Consider the following 17,046-nt stretch of genomic DNA (forward strand, 5'->3'; position numbering starts at 1 on the left):
ATCCCTGCAGACCCTGCAGACGCCAAAAGGGTGATGGAACACCACAGACAACTCCCCACACGTAAAATCAATGACTTAGATGAAATGGACCCTGCAGACACCAAAAGGGTGATGGACATCCCTGCAGACCCTGCAGACACCAAAAGGGTGATGGACATCCCTGCAGACCCTGAAGACATCAAAAGGGTGATGGAATACCACAGACAACTCCCCTGCAGACCCTGCAGACACCAAAAGGGTGATGGACATCCCTGCAGACCCTGCAGACACCAAAAGGGTGATGGACATCCCTGCAGACCCTGCAGACATCAAAAGGGTGATGGACATCCCTGCAGACCCTGCAGACATCAAAAGGGTGATGGAATACCACAGACAACTCCCCTGCAGACCCTGCAGACACCAAAAGGGTGATGGACATCCCTGCAGACCCTGCAGACACCGAAAGGGTGAGGGACATCCCTGCAGACCCTGCAGACATCAAAAGGGTGATGGACATCCCTGCAGACCCTGCAGACACCAAAAGGGTGATGGACATCCCTGCAGACCCTGCAGACACCAAAAGGGTGATGGACATCCCTGCAGACCCTGCAGACATCAAAAGGGTGATGGAACACCACAGACAGCTCCCCACACGTAAAATCAATGACAGATGAAATGGACCCTGCAGACACCAAGAGGGTGATGGAATACCACAGACAGCTCCCCACACATAAAATTCAATGACAGATGAAATGGACCAAATCTTTAAAAATATAAACTACAACTCACCCAAGATGAAACAGGCCTTTGAATAGCTCCATAACTGTTGAGGAGATTGAATTTGTAATTTTCTTTTTTTTTGCGGTACATGGGCCTCTCACTGTTGTGGCCTCTCCCGTCGCGGAGCACAGGCTCCGGACGCGCAGGCTCAGCAGCCATGGCTCACGGGCCCAGCCGCTCCGCGGCATGTGGGATCTTCCCAGACCGGGGCACGAACCCGCGTCCCCTGCATTGGCAGGTGGACTCTCAACCACTGCGTCACCAGGGAAGCCCTGAATTTGTAATTTTTAAACTCTCAAAAATAAATCTCTAGGCCAAGACGTTTTCACTAGGGTGGTATACCAAATGTTTAAAGAAGAATTAATACCAATTCTACACAGTCTTTTCCAGAAAACAGAAGTGAACACTTCCCAATCCATTTGATGAAGCCTAATATTACCCCAATACCAAAACCAGACAAAGATAATACAAAAAAAATGTATATAGGTCAATATCCCTCATGAATATAAAGGCAAAAATCCTTAACAAAATATATGCAAATAGAATTCACTAAGATATAAAAACAATTATACACCATAAACAAGTGGGGGTTATTCCAGGGACATAAGGCTGGTTCAGTATTTGAAAACCAATCAGTGTAGTCCAACATATTAACCAGCTAAAGAAGAAAAATCCCATGATCACATTAACTGATGCAGAAAAAGCATTTGACAATATTTAACACCCATCTATTAAAAAAAAAAAACTCAGAAAAATAGAAATAGAAGAAACTTCCTCAACTTAATAAAGATCATCTACCAAAAAAACTGTACAGTTAACATCATACTTAGTGGAAAGACTAAATGCTTTCCCCCTAAGATCAAGAACAAAGCAAGGATGCCCACTCTCACCACCCTATTCAACATTGTACTGGAAGTTCTAGCCACTACAATAAGGCAAGAAAAGCAGGTAAAAAGCATAAAGGCCAGGAAGGAAGAAATAATACTGTATGCAGACGACATAACTGTCGACATAGAAAATTCCAAGCAATTCCAAAGAATCTCAAAAAAAGCCTCCCAGAACTTAGAATTGAGTTTTGAAAGGTCACAGGATATAAGATAAACATTCAAAAATCAATTGTATTTCTATATACTAGAAATGAACATGTGGACACCAAAATTAAAAACACAGTACATTTACAATCACTCCCCCAAAAATGAAATACTTAGATGTGAATCTAACAAAGCAGGTGCAGAATTTATCTGCTAAAGACTACAAAAGGCGCTGAAAAAAATATATCAAAGAAAATCTTTGGAATGGAGGGCTAGGCAAAGAGCTTTTAGACTTGACACCAAAAGCACTATCCATAAACTTTTCCACAAAAGGAAAAATGGATAAATTGAACTTCATCAAAATTTAAAACTGGCCAAGTGGCATTTATTCCATGTATGGATGGCTGACTCAGCAATTGAGAGTCAATGTAATACATCACATGGACTAAAGAAGAAAAATCATAAAAATAGATGCTAAGCTTTTGACAAAATTTAGCACCCATTCATAATAAAAACTCTCAGCAAACTAGGAATAGAGGGAAATTTCCTCAACTTGATAAAGAATATCTACAAAAAAGCCAACAGGTAGCATAAGTAATGGTGAGAAACTAGATGCTTTCCCCCTAAGATTGGGAAAAAGGCAAGAATGTCTCCTCTCATCACTCCTATTCAACATCGTACTGGAAGTTCTAGCTAATGCAATAAGACAAGAAAAGAAAAGAAAATGGATGTAGATTGAGAAGGAAGAAATAAGACTGTCTTTGTTTACAGGTGACATGATTGCCTAAGTAGGAAATCCCAAAGAATCAACAGAAATCTCCTGGAACTAATAAGCAGTTGTAGCAAGATTGCAGGTAGAAGATTAAAATACAAATGTCAATTGCTTTCCTGTTTACCAGCAATGAACAATTGGAATTTGAAATTAAAAATACAATACCAGGGCTTCCCTGGTGGCGCAGTGGTTAAGAATCCGCCTTCCAATGCAGGGGACATAAGTTCGATCCCTGGTCGGGGAACTAAGATCCCACATACCCCAGGGCAACTAATCCCGCGTGCCACAACTACTAAGCTCGCACACCTCAACTAGAGACTGCGTGCTGCAAACTACAGAGCCCACGTGCCCTGGAGCCTGTGCGCCACAACTAGAGAGAAAAAAACAGCACACCACAACTAGCAAGAAGCCCACGCACAGAAATGAAAGATCCCGCGTGCCACAACTAAGACCAGACACAGCCATTTAAAAAATGATTAATTAATTAATTATTTTTTTAAAATACCATTTACGTTAGCACCAAAAAAATTACTTATGTATAAAATTTAGGAAAATGTGTATAAGATTCATATGAGGAAAACTGTAAAATTCTGATGAAAGAAACCGAAAATGATCTAAATAAATGGAGAGATAGTCCATGTTCATGGATTGGAAGACTCAATATTATTAAGATGTCAGTTCTTCCCAATTTGATCTATAGATTCAATGCAATTTCAGTGAAAATCCCAGCAAGTTATTTTGTTGATATCAACGAACTGATTCTTAGGTTTTTATGTAGAGGCAAAAGACCCAGCATAGCCAACACAATATTGAAGGAGAAGAACAAAGTCAGAGGACTGACAGTACCCAGCTCTAAAACTTACTGTAAGCCACAGTAATCAAGTGTGGTTTCGGCAAAAGAAAAGACAAAAAATAAATGGAAGAAAGTAGCCCAGAAATAAACCCACACAAATACAATTAACTGGTCTTTGGCAGAGGAGAAAGGACGGTCTGCTCAACACGTGGTGCTGTAACAACGGGACATCCACAGGCCAAAAAAACCTTTACAGAGACCTTGTTGCACTTTCATAAAAGTTAACTCAAAATGGAACATAGGCCTAAAAGTAAATTCAAAGCTATAAAACTTCTAGAAAATAACATAGGAGAAAATCTAGGCAGTGAGTCTTCAGATACCACACCGAAAGCATGATCTATGCAAGAAACACTCGATGTTAGATTTCATTCAAATTAAATGCTTGATTTTAATGCTGTGCTCTGTAAAAGACACAGTTAAGAGAATGAGAAGACAAGCCACAGATGGGAGAACTATTTGCAAAACACGTATCTGATAAAGGACTTGTATCCCAAATATGCCAAAAGCTCTCAGAAGTGCACAGGAAGAAAACAAATAACCCAATTAAAAAGTGGGCAAAAGATCTGAACAGACACCTCACCAGAGAAGGTATCAGATGGCAAGTGAGCACGTGAAGGTATTCTATTTCATACGGCATTTGGGAAACGCAACTTAAAACCATGAGCCACCACTACACACTTACTAGAAAGGCTAAAGTCCAAAACACTGACAGTACCAGATGCTAGTGAGGGTGTGGAGTGACAGGAACCCTCATCCACTGCTGAGGGGGGTGCAAGGTGGTGCAGCCCTTAGGAAGACAGTTTGCTGGTTTCCTACAAAACTAAACGTGCAACGACCATACAACCCAGAAATTGCACTCATAAGACATTTTTCCTGGAGAAATGAAACTTACGTTCACACAAAGTCCTGGACACGAATGTTTGTGGCAATTTTATTTGCAGTAGCTACAGCCTGGAAACGACTCAGATGTCTTTCAGCGGGTGGCGCGTCCACACCACAGAGCGGCAGCAGCGGTGAGGGGAACGGAGCGTTGACGAGGCGACCACCAGTTGATGGGGCTGAGAGTGAAAGGCGCCCCAAAAGGCCGCATATCGTAGGACTCCATTTATATGAAATGATGAAATTGAGAAGTGGAGAACAGATGAGCAGTTGCCGGCGACTAAGTTGGGAGGGGACAGGCCGGATCCTGGTGACGGAAATGTCCTGCGTCTCCCGGCGTCCACGCCAGGGGGCAGGTTGTGATACCACGCTACAGCCTTGTAAGATGTCACTGCGGTGGGGAGCTGGGTGGAAGGCACATGGGGTCCCGCTGGATTACTTCCTACAGCTGTATGTGAATCTACAGTTACCTCCAAGTAAGAAGCTTAATTTTTTTAAAGGTTGATAAATACTCAAAACTAAGAACTTCCTCATGATTTGCTCTAGTTGACTGTTGCCTGCGCTCCTGGGCAGGAGCCCTAGAGGAAGGGCCCATCTCTCCCCCTGCCCGGCTCACTGGCACCACCGTGGCAGCTTGGAGCTGGCCACGCGGGAGTCTTCACACCGTGGAAATCAGCAGATGCTGAACTCAGGGCTTGATTCGTTGTTTTGTCAATTGACTAGACTTGATGTAATGGAGGAAACATGAACAACACAATTAAACTGAAAAGCGTGTCAGGTCTGTACAAAAGCTCTGGGAAATACTCCTTTGGGGAGTCAGCCACTGTTACCTGACTCAGCACAGATGTCAGCTGTGTCTCTGGTTTCACTTTCTCTTACTTTTCGAGAGAAACGAAGGTATCGGCCACGTGTACATCGGAACCACGTGTTGGTCACAGGTCGGCTGCAGATGCAAGGGTAGAGGGTGAAAATCGGGGAAGGCGTTCAGGGAGAAGCAGTTGACTCTGGAACTCACAGGGAAGAGCACCGCCCTTCTCGTTATTATTCTCAAGTGCATGCGACGCATCCTTTTTATCCGCACGTTTTAGAATAAACCTCTTTGTGTACCAAGAGGCCTGGGTTTCTGTTCAGAGAGCCTGTCCTTAGCCATTTAGCAGCATAGCACGGTTTCTGGGGGACTCCTGGCCTCGGGCTCCCTGAGGTGCCACCTTTGCCCTCGTGGAGAGAGAGCTGGGAAGGGCCAGCCGGGGCGCCAGGTCTTCCTTGTCACGCTGAGACTTAAAGGCCTGTGGGTACTTGTTAACCATGCAGATTCCCAGGCCAGGCCCCCGGGTTCTGGCTCAGGGTCTGCGGAAGCTCCCAGCCCTGGGGGACGGTGCCTGGTGCGCCCTTGGCGGGGCCCGAGCGGGGGCAGGTCTGCTGAGCCAGCCGGCCGTCTCCCCTCCTCCACCCAGGCGTCTGTGTACTGCGTGGCCGCGATCCTGTGGACAGCAGCCAAGTTCAGCATCCCCCGAGACCACAAACTGGCCCTGCCACGCAGGCTCAAGACGCTCCTCCTGCACATGGCCAGACGCAGCGCCCAGGAGCGGCCGTCCGCGGCCGAGGCCATCGAGGTAACTGGGCCGCGGGGGGCCCAGCTCAAGGTCCAGGACCCGGGACACAGGTTCTCGTTTCTGGGGCAGGTCAGTGCTGTTGGACAGGGAAGGACATGGCTTCATTTGTGGACGGGCGGCGAGGGGTCTCTGCTGCTCAATGCCGGCCTTCCCCCCAGATGGTCCTGTGTCTCCAGTGCATCCACCAGCCGGAGAGTGGCTGGGGATGTCCTGGACCCGAGCGCTGACCCCTGACCCCCTGCAGCGCATCCCCCACATGCCCGACTTGCCCGCACTCCTCCGAGGGTCCTCCAGGCTGGGTCAGGGGGAGCCCCGTCGTTCCGTGGCTTCCCAGCTCAGGACAGCCAGGAAGGACAGCTAGAGACTCTGAATTTCATCCCAGGCCCCTGAGGCTGGGGTGCACGTGGCTCTGCCCAAGAAGGGGTGCCACGGGGTCCTCCTGGAGAGAAGCCCCCGGGCCGCCTGGCTGCCACCGCACACTCCAACGGGCTCCGCTGAGGGAGTGAAGCGGGCCGGTGCCCCAGGCGTGCTGGACGCTGGCCTGTGCTTGCTTTCAGACCTGCAGCGGTTACCTCTTGCACAGAGGCATGGACAGCAGAAAGATCCTAGCCCACCTGAGGGCATCGACCTGCACGGTAAGCTGGGCACCGCGGAGACCCCGCAGGCCCTTTATCCTACCCTGGGGCCGCAGAGGTGAGGCTCCTTGCTCTTCCGTGTTTACTGAATAGATGCAGGGAGACTCTAGGGCGGAAGGCAGGTCACCCTCCATCCTCCTGACGTGACTTTCCTTGGCTCCTTCACCGCCAACGAGCCCACAGAGCAGCCCCTCCCGCAGGCCCACACCCTGGTCTCTGTTGACCCCTGGCATGTGCAGGCGGGGGCGCACCCTGGGGGTCCCGCCGAGGGACACTCTGTGCCTGTCGGCGTCCTGCCATGCTGACCGGCCGGGGCCCCGTCGGGCAGTGACAGGGTCCCTCGGATGCAGACGGGAGCACACAGCAACTCTGGGGAGTGTGGGTTCTGGCGGTCTTCCCATGCCCCGGAAACCCACCGGAACCCAGCTGCACTGGGCAGCCCCACGCCCCAGGGGCTCCCGCTCCAGAGAAACAGGCCTGCGAGTCAGCACAGGTGGGGGGCTCGCGCCGCGGGGGTCTGCTCTGCACCCCCGGGGCCTCGCGCCCGTCTCAACCGGGAGCTGTCCGTGTCCTTCTGCCCCAGGTTCGCCAGGAGGAAGAGACCATCGGTCTGCAAAACGCCTTCTTGGTGGCTGAACTGAGCCCCAGCACAGCAGCTGCGCCCAGGCCCGGCTCAGGTGGGCCCCGGGACCGGCCTGTCCCCACCACCCCTGCCCTGCAGGCCCCTCGCCCCGCACCGCGCCCCCGCTGCCATCCCCCGAGAGGCTGCCTCCGGGAATCCAGCCCCAAGTGGACGCCACCTCCGGACGTGCCCGCAGCTGGCCCCCGGCTGCCCTGCTCTGGGCTCCCGCCGGCCTCTCTGGCCCCGGCCTCTCAGGCCTCGCTCGAGTCAGCCCTCCTGTCTCACCAGCAGCCGGAGCAGGCGACTCGCCTCCACCCCCGCACCCCACACTGATAACCCAGCTCTTGTCTTGCCCTGTCTGCGCCTCAGTGGCACCTACGAAGACCCTTCCCCACGGGCCCGTCCAAGCCTCCGGTCTGTGGCTGGGTCTTCTGGCCTTTTCCGTCACTCCAGCCCGCCACCGAGCACCACACCCCCTCCCTGCCTGCTCGGGGCAGCCCTGGACTCCAGGCCCCTCCCTCAGGCCTCTCCCTGGAGTCTCCCTTCCTCCCAGTGCCCCTGAGCCTTCCTGGGCCCTTCAAGTCAGCACCCCACTAAGGCCAGCACCCACTAAGGCCGGCACCCACTAAGGCCAGCACCCACTAAGGCCGGCACCCACCCTGCTCACCCCATGTTTGTCTCCAGGCTTCCTGCAGATCAGCAGTGACAGCAGGCTGGTGGCCGTGCAGGGGCCGGTGCCCGGCCAACCCTCCTGCCTCCAAAGGGCCACGTTGCTGCCAGAGGCGTTCTCCTCCCCAGCCACTCACTTCAGGCCCATCGTCCTCGCTGCCAATGCTGGTGTCGCCAGGTGAGTGTCCCCACCCAGGGGCTGGCAGGCCGCCGGGCCCCCTGAACACTCTCTCCTCTCTGCTCGCAGGGACATGCTCGCCCTGACCTCAGGGCCGGCTGAGGGGCCTGAGGAGAGGAGAGGCCGGCTGGACGGGGAGGGTGATGGGAAGCAGGCTCCTGAGACCCATGGAGCGGCCACTGCCCTGAAGACGCCTGACCAGCCAGCACCCGGTTCCCCAGAGCCCCTCAGAGAGTCGGTGCCAAGAGGCTCAGCCCAGGGCTGCCCCAGCTCCCCAGCCCCCGCCCCGGCCAGCCCGCTGGAAGGGGCTGCACTGGTGATGCCCAAATCCCCGGCCCCGCCCACAACAACACAGATGCCACCCCCGGAGCGAGGGCCGAAGGAACCCATCCCAACTGCAGCTGCTTGTGGAGGACTCGAGCCCCGCCTCCCCGGGCCCACCGCAGCCCCCCACAGTCCTTGCCACCCAGCCAAGCCGCCCAGGGGCGGGGCCACCCAGGTCCCAGGCCAGGAGCCCGAGGGCCCCCCGTCAGCCCCGCGGAGCCCCTCGCCGGCCACAGGGAGTCCCGACGGCCCCGGGGGAGCCCCCGTCAGGGAGTGGGATGACCGGGCCCCAGAAGGTCACCTGGAGTGGCCCTGCCCAGCAGACCACAAGCTCTGTCCGTCCAGCGCGGATGCCTCGCCCCTCTCACAGGGGACAGCCTGCCCGTCGCTGCAGGAGGCCACACGCCTCATCCAGGAAGAGTTTGCCTTTGACGGCTACCTGGACCACGGGCTGGAGGCTCTGATCATGGGTACTACGGGGCCACGGGGGCCCAAGGACCAGGGACAGGCCCGGGGGGAGCCGTGCGCTGGGGGAGGTCACCACAGGAGGGCCCCCCATCCTCCCGTCTCTGCATAAAGGGCAGAGCCCCCAGGGGCCGCCGGCAGAGGAAGCCAGCTGCACCCCGCCCCCCGCCGTACTCTCCGCCCCCGCCAGCTCCCGAGACCAGGGGAACCCAGAAGAGCACCCATACGTTTTAACTCACCCCCGTGCTTTTCTTGCGAACTCAGGGGAGTATATTTACGCCTTGAAAGACCTCACCTATGCCACTTTCTGTGGGGCCATATCGGAGAAGTTCTGTGACCTCTACTGGGGGGAGAGGTTGCTGCAGAACCTTTTCAGAGTGGTGAACGGGAGGACGTCACCCTCCGAGAAGTAAGAGCCCCTCCTCGCGGCCTCCCACCCCCGCTGTGCCCCGAGGGCCGTCCTCCTGCCCCGCGTCCCACTCATCGCCCTCCCCAGAGCGACCACCTGCTGGGCCCCTCTTTCCTGGCCGAGGCCCGCTCTGCTTCCAAAGCTCTTCCTCAGGCAAGCGCTCCTCTTGGCAGGAGGGGCCTTGTGGGGTCACGGGGCGCGGAAGGCACGTCCGCCTCCCTGGGACCAGCTCAGGAGGCAGAGCAACGGAGCCCGGAGGCCGGGTTTGGCTGCGGGGAGGCCCCTGCAGGGACCAGCGTCTGCCCCCCCCGCCCCGCCCCGCTCCCGTCCAGCTCCCCTCCTGGCGGTAGAAGATGAGGTGACAGCTCAGGAGGGAGGGGGGCAGGCACCTTCCCTCTCCTGCCCCTTGCCCCAGCCCTCTTGGGCCCCACCCTTCACAGGACGCGCCCCGGGCGCCTCAGTGCCAGGCCTGGCCCAGCCCCTCCCGAGGGCTGCAGAGGGCCATGTTGCAGGGTGGGCGGGACCTGTGCCTGGAGTGGTCCAGCGCCCTGACGCCCTGACGCCCGAGCTCACGGCAGCCCCGTCCCCGCCCCCTCCTGGTCCCCAGAACCCCACCCAGGGGCGGCGCACACCCTGCTCTCCACCCCAGGCAAGCCCCGCATTTTCACATCGCTGGGGGAGCCGTCGAAGGACCCCAAGAGGCGGACGCCCAGAAAGTCGTCTGCTAAAGGGCCCGTGTCTGTGACGTCTGTGGCCTGTGGCCAGGCCGTCCTGGAGGTCTGGGGGGGGGGGCCTCGGTCACTGACACCCCCGCTTCGCTCCCAGGGGAAGCCTCTAGTAAGCCTGTGGGAGGGTCCCGGGGGTGCCTGCAGTGTCCTCCGTTCTGATGGCAGCACTTCCGAGGAGGCTGGGCCACAGCCCAAGGGCAGCGGTGGGACCAGCGCTCCGAGCACATGCTCACCGTCCAGCAAAAGGCCTTCACATCTCGGAGCGGGTGAGACAGAGGGCTGTGGGTTGAGACCCTCCACAGCTGGATCTTCTCCACCCTTGGGGCCAGGTTACCCTGTGTCTCTCCAGGGTCCCAAGGGCAGGGCCCGTCCTCCTCTGGGGGGTCTGTACTGCGAAGGGGTCATTCTCCCCAGGCCACCAGGTGGGCAGCAAGGGCAAGGGCTGGGGCCAGCAGCTTGGTGATGGGGGGCTCTGCATTCTTTCTTGGAAACGTGCCATTTAAAGACCCTAAGGCGTGTCTTCCTAGATGCAGAGCCAGGACTCCCTGATAACTGAAAACTGTAATTTCTCCAAATCTGGTCTGAGGGGGACTTGGCTTTGGGGACCATGTCCTTTAGGTTGTTTGACTACAGTCACACACAGGATGGCAGTGAGAGCCCCCCATACCGTGTGCACGCTTGGGAAACTGGAAAGCAAAATGGAGATGCCCAGGGAACAGCTCACGACCAGCTGGGACCCTTGGTTCCTGGGGGACGCTCTGCTTTGTCTGTTTACAGACAGTTCAGAGTTCCCTCGGGTCTCTGCCACAACTGTGCCCTACATGCAGCCCATTTGGGAGGGGACCGAGGGACCCCGACCCTGAGGACCCTTTGCGGCTCCTCTGGAGCGGAGGTGGGGCCACCTGGCCATCCCGAGGGGCCTCCTGCCCCCTGCTAGGGACCTGTCGCCTCTCTGCAATCAGGGGCGGATTCTTCCCCGGGAACCCACGTTGCCGCGTGTGACCCGCCCCCCCTTCCTCTGTCCAGCAAAGGAGAAGCCGAGCGTGGACTCAGACGAGCTCTCGCGGAGCAATTTTGAGGTGGGGTTTCGGCCTCAGAAGTCGGTAGCAGCTGGGAGGGAGCAGCCCCAGGCAGAAGAGGCCCGGCAGCAGGGCGGGGGCCTGGCTGGGGGCTCTGAGGCAGTGGCACGGCTAGCCCGGCCCCCGGAGGGCGGCCCATCCGTGAGCCCAGGCCCAGGCGGCTTGCAGAGCTGCAGCCCCGGCTGGTGCAGCGCCTTCTACGAGGCCGACTGCTTCAGCGCCGACGTGCACTGCTACGTGAAGGAGCTGGCGAGGCAGAAGGCCGCCGGGTGCCCCACCGCCAATGCCCAGACCCCGGTGAGTCCCGGGCTCCTGTCCACCGCTGGAAGGGAGGGTGCTCGGCCCCAGGGCGCCGTGGGGCGTGAGGACGGGTTCACGCTGGAGCTCCCAGTACCTCGGGTGACAGGAGGGCCCCCGTGTCTCCCAGCCCTGGTGCCTGTCGGTCACCAGCAGCCACCGCGCTGGCTGGGCCCTTCTCTGTGTGTCCTCCCGGGGTTGTGCTCATCTGCACGTGGCTGGGCCCCTCCCTGCGTGTCCTCCCGGGGCTGTGCTCATCTGCACGTGGCTGGGCCCCTCCCTGCGTGTCCTCCCGGGGCTGTGCTCATCTGCACGTGGCTGGGCCCCTCCCTGCGTGCCCTCCGGGGCTGTGCTCATCCACATGTGGCTGGGCCCCTCCCTGCGTGCCCTCCGGGGCTGTGCTCATCCACATGTGGCTGGGCCCCTCCCTGCGTGTCCTCCGGGGCTGTGCTCATCTGCACGTGGCTGGGCCCCTCCCTGCGTGTCCTCCGGGGCTGTGCTCATCTGCACGTGGCTGGGCCCCTCCCTGCGTGTCCTCCGGGGCTGTGCTCATCTGCACGTGGCTGGGCCCCTCCCTGCGTGTCCTCCGGGGCTGTGCTCATCTGCACGTGGCTGGGCCCCTCCCTGCGTGTCCTCCCAGGGCTGTGCTCATCCACATGTGGCTGGGCCCCTCCCTGCGTGTCCTCTCGGGGCTGTGCTCATCTGCACGTGGCTGGGCCCCTCCCTGCGTGTCCTCCGGGGCTGCGCTAATCTGCACGTGGCTGGGCCCCTCCCTGCGTGTCCTCCGGGGCTGTGCTCATCTGCACGTGTTTCCCACCCCCGTCTGGGAAAGGAGACGGCTTTCCTCTGTTCTGGCTCCTTGCCCACCAGGGGACACGTGGCAGGAGGTTACCTCACGCTGGTGACCACAGTTGGGTTTGGGCATCAAGGTCAGCCCTCAGGCAGCACCACGAGATGAAAAGCAGCACAGAAGCACCTGGCCCGTGGCGGTCAACTCGGGCCAGGCCCCAGGGGCGTCTCTGGTGCGCAGCGCACTCTGCGTGCCGCCCGGCTCAGGGGCAGCCTGGGCTCCTCCCGGGTCAGCAGGGCGAGGGGACGCCCTAGGCTGGAGAGTGTCCGGGCCTGGCCAGCCCGTGTGCAGGGCAGCCCCACAGAGTTCTGCACCCAAGGTTGCTGCCCATGCCGTTGGGGGTCTGCCCCCCAGTGACCAGGAGCCCTGACCTGGGCTGCAGCCCCACTCCTGAGTGGCCAAGAACTCAGGCCTGACCTGGGCTGCATCCTTCCCCCCGTGACCAGGGGCTCCCACTTGGGCCACAGCCACACAGGGCCCGGGCCCCAGGGTAGCAGACAGGAGGGAGCTGTCAGCGGCCTGGCATCCCACTCCTGCCCCCACCCGCACCATCTGCAGCCTCCGAGCCGTGAGCCCCAGGAGCTGCATCTCCACTCATGTCAGCACCGTCCGAACCTTCTCGCTTGGTTACTCAGTCCCAAGCTAGAAAGAGACCTGCATGCCTCAGGCCTGGAGCACCGGGCATGGGCCCATGTGCTTGGGAATCGTGCTGCCCCCTCCGGGTTTCCTTAAAGCCGGGCCCCGAATGTGCTTGGCGTCGTGCACTAGGGGAGTGGGGGGGGCTGCAAGGACTCAGGCCTCCCATGGGGACTGGTGAGGACAGCTGGCACGGCAGACGTCCACCAGACACCCTGGCCCACCAGTGCAGTATCCAGGTTGGGGAAGCCCGATGCCTCTGTGTCGGAGTCCAGAGCTCTGACCAGGAGAGGGTGGCCCCCGGCCCCCTTACCGACCCATGAGCCCCGGTCTCCTTCCTCCCACTTCAGTGCCCTTTCTTTGCTGTGCATTTGTGCACAGTGCAGCTCACTCGAAGTTACTAAGTGTCGTGGTCCCGTCCCCAGCGGCCTTCCACAGAGAGTGCCAGCGCGGCAGGGTGCTACTCCTCCGCCTGCCGTCACAGAGGAGGAGGTGGGGGAGGCGGGGGGCGGGGGGGGCGGTTAAGGGACTCGCAAGGCTGATGAGAGGCCAGAGTGCAGCATCAGCGACGGGGCAGCGCTCACGACAACCCCAAAACAAGTGCAGCCCTCGTAACCGAGTATGGAGCAGGTCCTCCCCAAATGGAGCCGCTCTGACACTGAAGGCTTCTGAGGAGCCTGGGGTCTCGGCTGGCATGAAGGGGTCCATGGGCACAGCGTTTGCTGTGAGGTGGTTACAAGAGGTGGGGGACAGCCTAGTGTGCCCCCATAGAGCTCCTAGTTCTGTCAGCCAAGAGAGCCCGGAAGCAGTGACACCCCAGCAGCAGTGAGTACACCTAGTGCCTGGTTCTTGGTTTCTAATACCGTTCTCAATCAAAGGAACCAGGGCTCCTTGGAGAAGTGGCTGATCTTGGGACTGGGACAAAAAAAAAAAAAAAAGGAGCTGGGAGCATCTCTGGTGCCGGAAAGTAAGGAAATGATCAAGACAATGAAGAGGGTGTGTCAGCCATCACAGGGGCCGCGGCGGGAGCTGTAAAAGCAAGAACACAGCACTGGACTCTGGCTCACAGCGTGGGGCGTCTGTGCGTCCGTGCGTCCACGCTTCCATGCATCCGTGCATCCGTGCGTCCACGCGTCCGTGCGTCCACGCTTCCGTGCGTCCATGCGTCCACACGTCCACGTGTCCACGCCGATGCGGACGGCCGAATGAAAGAGGGAGAGACGGCCCTGTTTACAGAGAGGAAATCCCACCTAAAAATTCATACAGGATCCCAAGTGGACCGCAACAGCCAAAATAATCGTGAAAAGGAACGAAGCTGGAGGAGTCACACTTCCGATTTCAAAACTTATTGCAAAGCTACTGTAACCAAAGCAGTGTGGGACAGGCACAGAGACAGACGTATAGACCAGTGAAATAGAACAGAGGGCCCAGGAATAAACCATCACACATATAAGGGTGCCGTGACCATTCAACAAGGAAGGACAGTCTTTTCAATAAATGATGCGGGGAAAGCCGGATAACCCATGCAAAACACTGAACCAGGACCTGCACCTTACACCATATACAAAAATTAACTAAAAACCCAAAGACCCAAACATGAGAGCTAAAACTATAAAACTCTTAGAAGAAAACATAAGGGAAAGCTTCATGACGTTGGGTTTAGCAATGCTTTCTTGGATATGATGCCAAAAGCGCAGGCAACAAAAGTAAAACACAAATTGGCTTCAAAGTTAAAGCCTTCTGTGCATCAAAGGACTCCATCAACAGAGTGAAAAGGCAGCCTATGGAATGGAAGAAAATACTTGTAAACCATCTATCTGATAAGAGGCTAGTATCAAGAATATTTGAAGAACTGATGAACTCAACAATAACAAAACAAACAACTTGATTAAAACACAAGTGAAGAACTTGAATAGATTTGTACAAAGAAAATATACGAATGGCCAAAAAACGCATGAAAAGATGCTCAACGCCATTGGTCATCAGGGAAAAGCAAATCAGAACCGCAATGAGCTACCACTTTACACCCGTTAGGAGGGCTGTTGGGCTTCCCTGGTGGCGCAGTGGTTGAGCGTCTGCCTGCCGATGCAGGGGACACGGGTTCGTGCCCCGGTCCGGGAAGATCCCACATGCCGCGGAGCGGCTGAGCCCGTGAGCCATGGCCGCTGAGCCTGCGCGTCCGGAGCCTGTGCTCCGCAACGGGAGAGGCCACAAGTGAGAGGCCCGCTTACCGCAAAAAAAAAAAAAAAAAAAAAAAAAGGATGGCTATTAATAAAAGATTTTTTTAAAAAGCAGAAAACAACAGCCATCGGTGAGGATTTGGAGAAATCAGAATCTTTGTGCACGTTGGTGGGAATGTAAAATAGTGCAGCCACTGTGGGAAACAGTGTGGCAACGCCTCAAAAAATTTAACCATAGAATTCCCACGTAAGCCCGCAGTTCAGCGTCTGACTATACACCCAAAAGATTGAAAGCAGGGACTCAAATAGATATTTGTGCACCTGTGTTCATAGCAGCGTTATTCACAACAGCCAAAAGGTGGAAACACCCCAAGTGTGCACGAATGGAAGAATGGATTCGCAACGTGCCGTCCATCCACACCAAGGATATCGTTCAGCCTTAAAGCAGAAGGAAACTCGGGCGCTTGCTGCAGCAGCAACAAACCTCAAGCACATTATTCTAAGGGAAATAAGCCGGTTCAAAAGGACAAATACTACACGATTCCACTTACAGGAGGTCCCTGGAATAGTCAGTCAACCAGGGGCTGGGAGCTGGTGCTCAATGGGGACAGTGTGTCAGTTTGGGAAGATGAAAAACGTCCGGAGATGGTGGTGGCGATGGCTGCACAGCAGTGTGAATGAATGTACCTGATGCCACTGAGCTGCACGATGAGAAATGGTTCAATGGCAAATTTTATGTTATGTATATTTTGTCACGATTAAGAAATTTCAAGATAAAAACATTTTAAATGAGTCGGGAACAAAAAAGTAGGGAGGGCTGAGCACTGGGGACTTGAGGGTGAAATGAACTTGCAGACGTCACTGGAGCTGAATCTAAATAGGGAAGGGACGCTGGGGGTCCCCGATCCCTGGTGGGCTTCCCGTGCTCCCCCCCAACTCCGAGCCCAGGTGTCCACAGCGTCCCACCAGAAGCACTGTGTTGTCACCCTGACCTCAGCTGGACCACAAGACGGGACCCCTGCTGACCAGGGCTGGCGAGTGGCAGGGCTGGGAGCCCACATACCCCCGGAGCAGCCACCAGCCCCAGGGAGGAAGGGGCCCCTTCAGAGGCAGCTCCACGCGGACTTGCCCACAGCCTCCTCTCGACAGTGCTGGGCGGGGTGGGGGGCTGGTCCCTGTGTGTCCTCTGAAGGCACGGGTCATGTCCTGTGACATCAAAAGTTACATCCTCTGGCATCACAGGTCACAACCTCTGATGTCACAGGTCACGCTCGCCGGCAGCATCACATCCTTGTGGACCCCTGTGGACAGGCAGCCCCGTCATCAGCCTGTGTCATGTTCAGGGCCGTGGACGGTGGTGCCAGTGGGTCCACTGTGCAGGTGCCTGGTTAGGGCCGAGGGCTCTGTCCTCGATCCCATGCTATCCTGGGGTGGCTGCTCCCTGGAGGGAGACATGCCCACAGGTGAGCCCCGGGTGCCCCCCCCGCATCGCACGCCGATCGTCCTTGAAGGTGGACGCTGAGACCAGCTCAGGTCCCAGATCTGCTGGGCCAGCATCTGTTCTTATTTGCTCGTGATCCCGTGGTTGGGACAAGGCTCCCACACTGGGTCCCACCGTCACTCTGCGGGCGGCTCACGTGGGGGACAATCCGGAGGGGGTGAGGTGGGCTGGGAAACGCCGGAGGGTGTCCAGTGACCATGTTTCTCCCTTTCTCCTGCTCACCTGGGAAGGCGTGTCTCCTGGAACCTGAGTGCATGCAGGTGAGTGCCCTGTGCCCTCCCCTGCCTCGCGGGTGGGTTGGGTGACCCCGGCCACAGTTCCACACTCTCTTTGAGACCCGCTGTGTCTCTTTCAAACAGGGGCCTCAAGAAAACACAAAAGGCATAAAACAGCTAGTGGACATGTTTCACATTTGCTGCCCAAAAAGAGTGCGCGTACAACAGGCCAGGCGCTGGGGTGGGCGGGGCAGCTGGAGGGCAAGCGGGCGGCTCCTCCCATCGCTGACCACACAGCAGCGTCTGTCCACCCAGCACCGCCGTGCGTGTGGGCGCAGCCATGGCCCTGGC

The 17,046-nt window shown here is 56.8% G+C and overlaps 1 protein-coding gene across 11 annotated transcripts in view; it reads left to right on the plus strand.

The window, feature by feature from the left end:
- KNDC1 (kinase non-catalytic C-lobe domain containing 1) overlaps positions 1–17,046 on the plus strand; it is a 61,656-nt gene that overhangs the window by 27,646 nt on the left and 16,964 nt on the right. For 4 of the 11 annotated variants that reach the window (XM_049697084.1, XM_049697077.1, XM_049697078.1 and 1 more), the window contains exons 10-19: positions 5,749–5,907; positions 6,465–6,542; positions 7,126–7,219; positions 7,456–7,578; positions 7,849–8,011; positions 8,081–8,805; positions 9,065–9,209; positions 10,103–10,203; positions 10,964–11,313; positions 16,711–16,740. In XM_049697084.1, the coding sequence (XP_049553041.1) occupies positions 5,749–5,907; positions 6,465–6,542; positions 7,126–7,219; positions 7,456–7,578; positions 7,849–8,011; positions 8,081–8,805; positions 9,065–9,209; positions 10,103–10,203; positions 10,964–11,313; positions 16,711–16,740 (1,968 nt within the window). Of the gene's footprint in view, positions 1–5,748; positions 5,908–6,464; positions 6,543–7,125; positions 7,220–7,455; positions 7,579–7,848; positions 8,012–8,080; positions 8,806–9,064; positions 9,210–10,102; positions 10,204–10,963; positions 11,314–16,243; positions 16,741–17,046 lie in introns of all 11 variants that reach the window. The other 7 variants (XM_049697079.1, XM_049697081.1, XM_049697082.1 and 4 more) reach the window with 5 other exon arrangements.

The sequence above is a fragment of the Orcinus orca genome, chromosome 14 (assembly GCF_937001465.1).
Source record: "Orcinus orca chromosome 14, mOrcOrc1.1, whole genome shotgun sequence".
NCBI lineage: Eukaryota > Metazoa > Chordata > Mammalia > Artiodactyla > Delphinidae > Orcinus > Orcinus orca.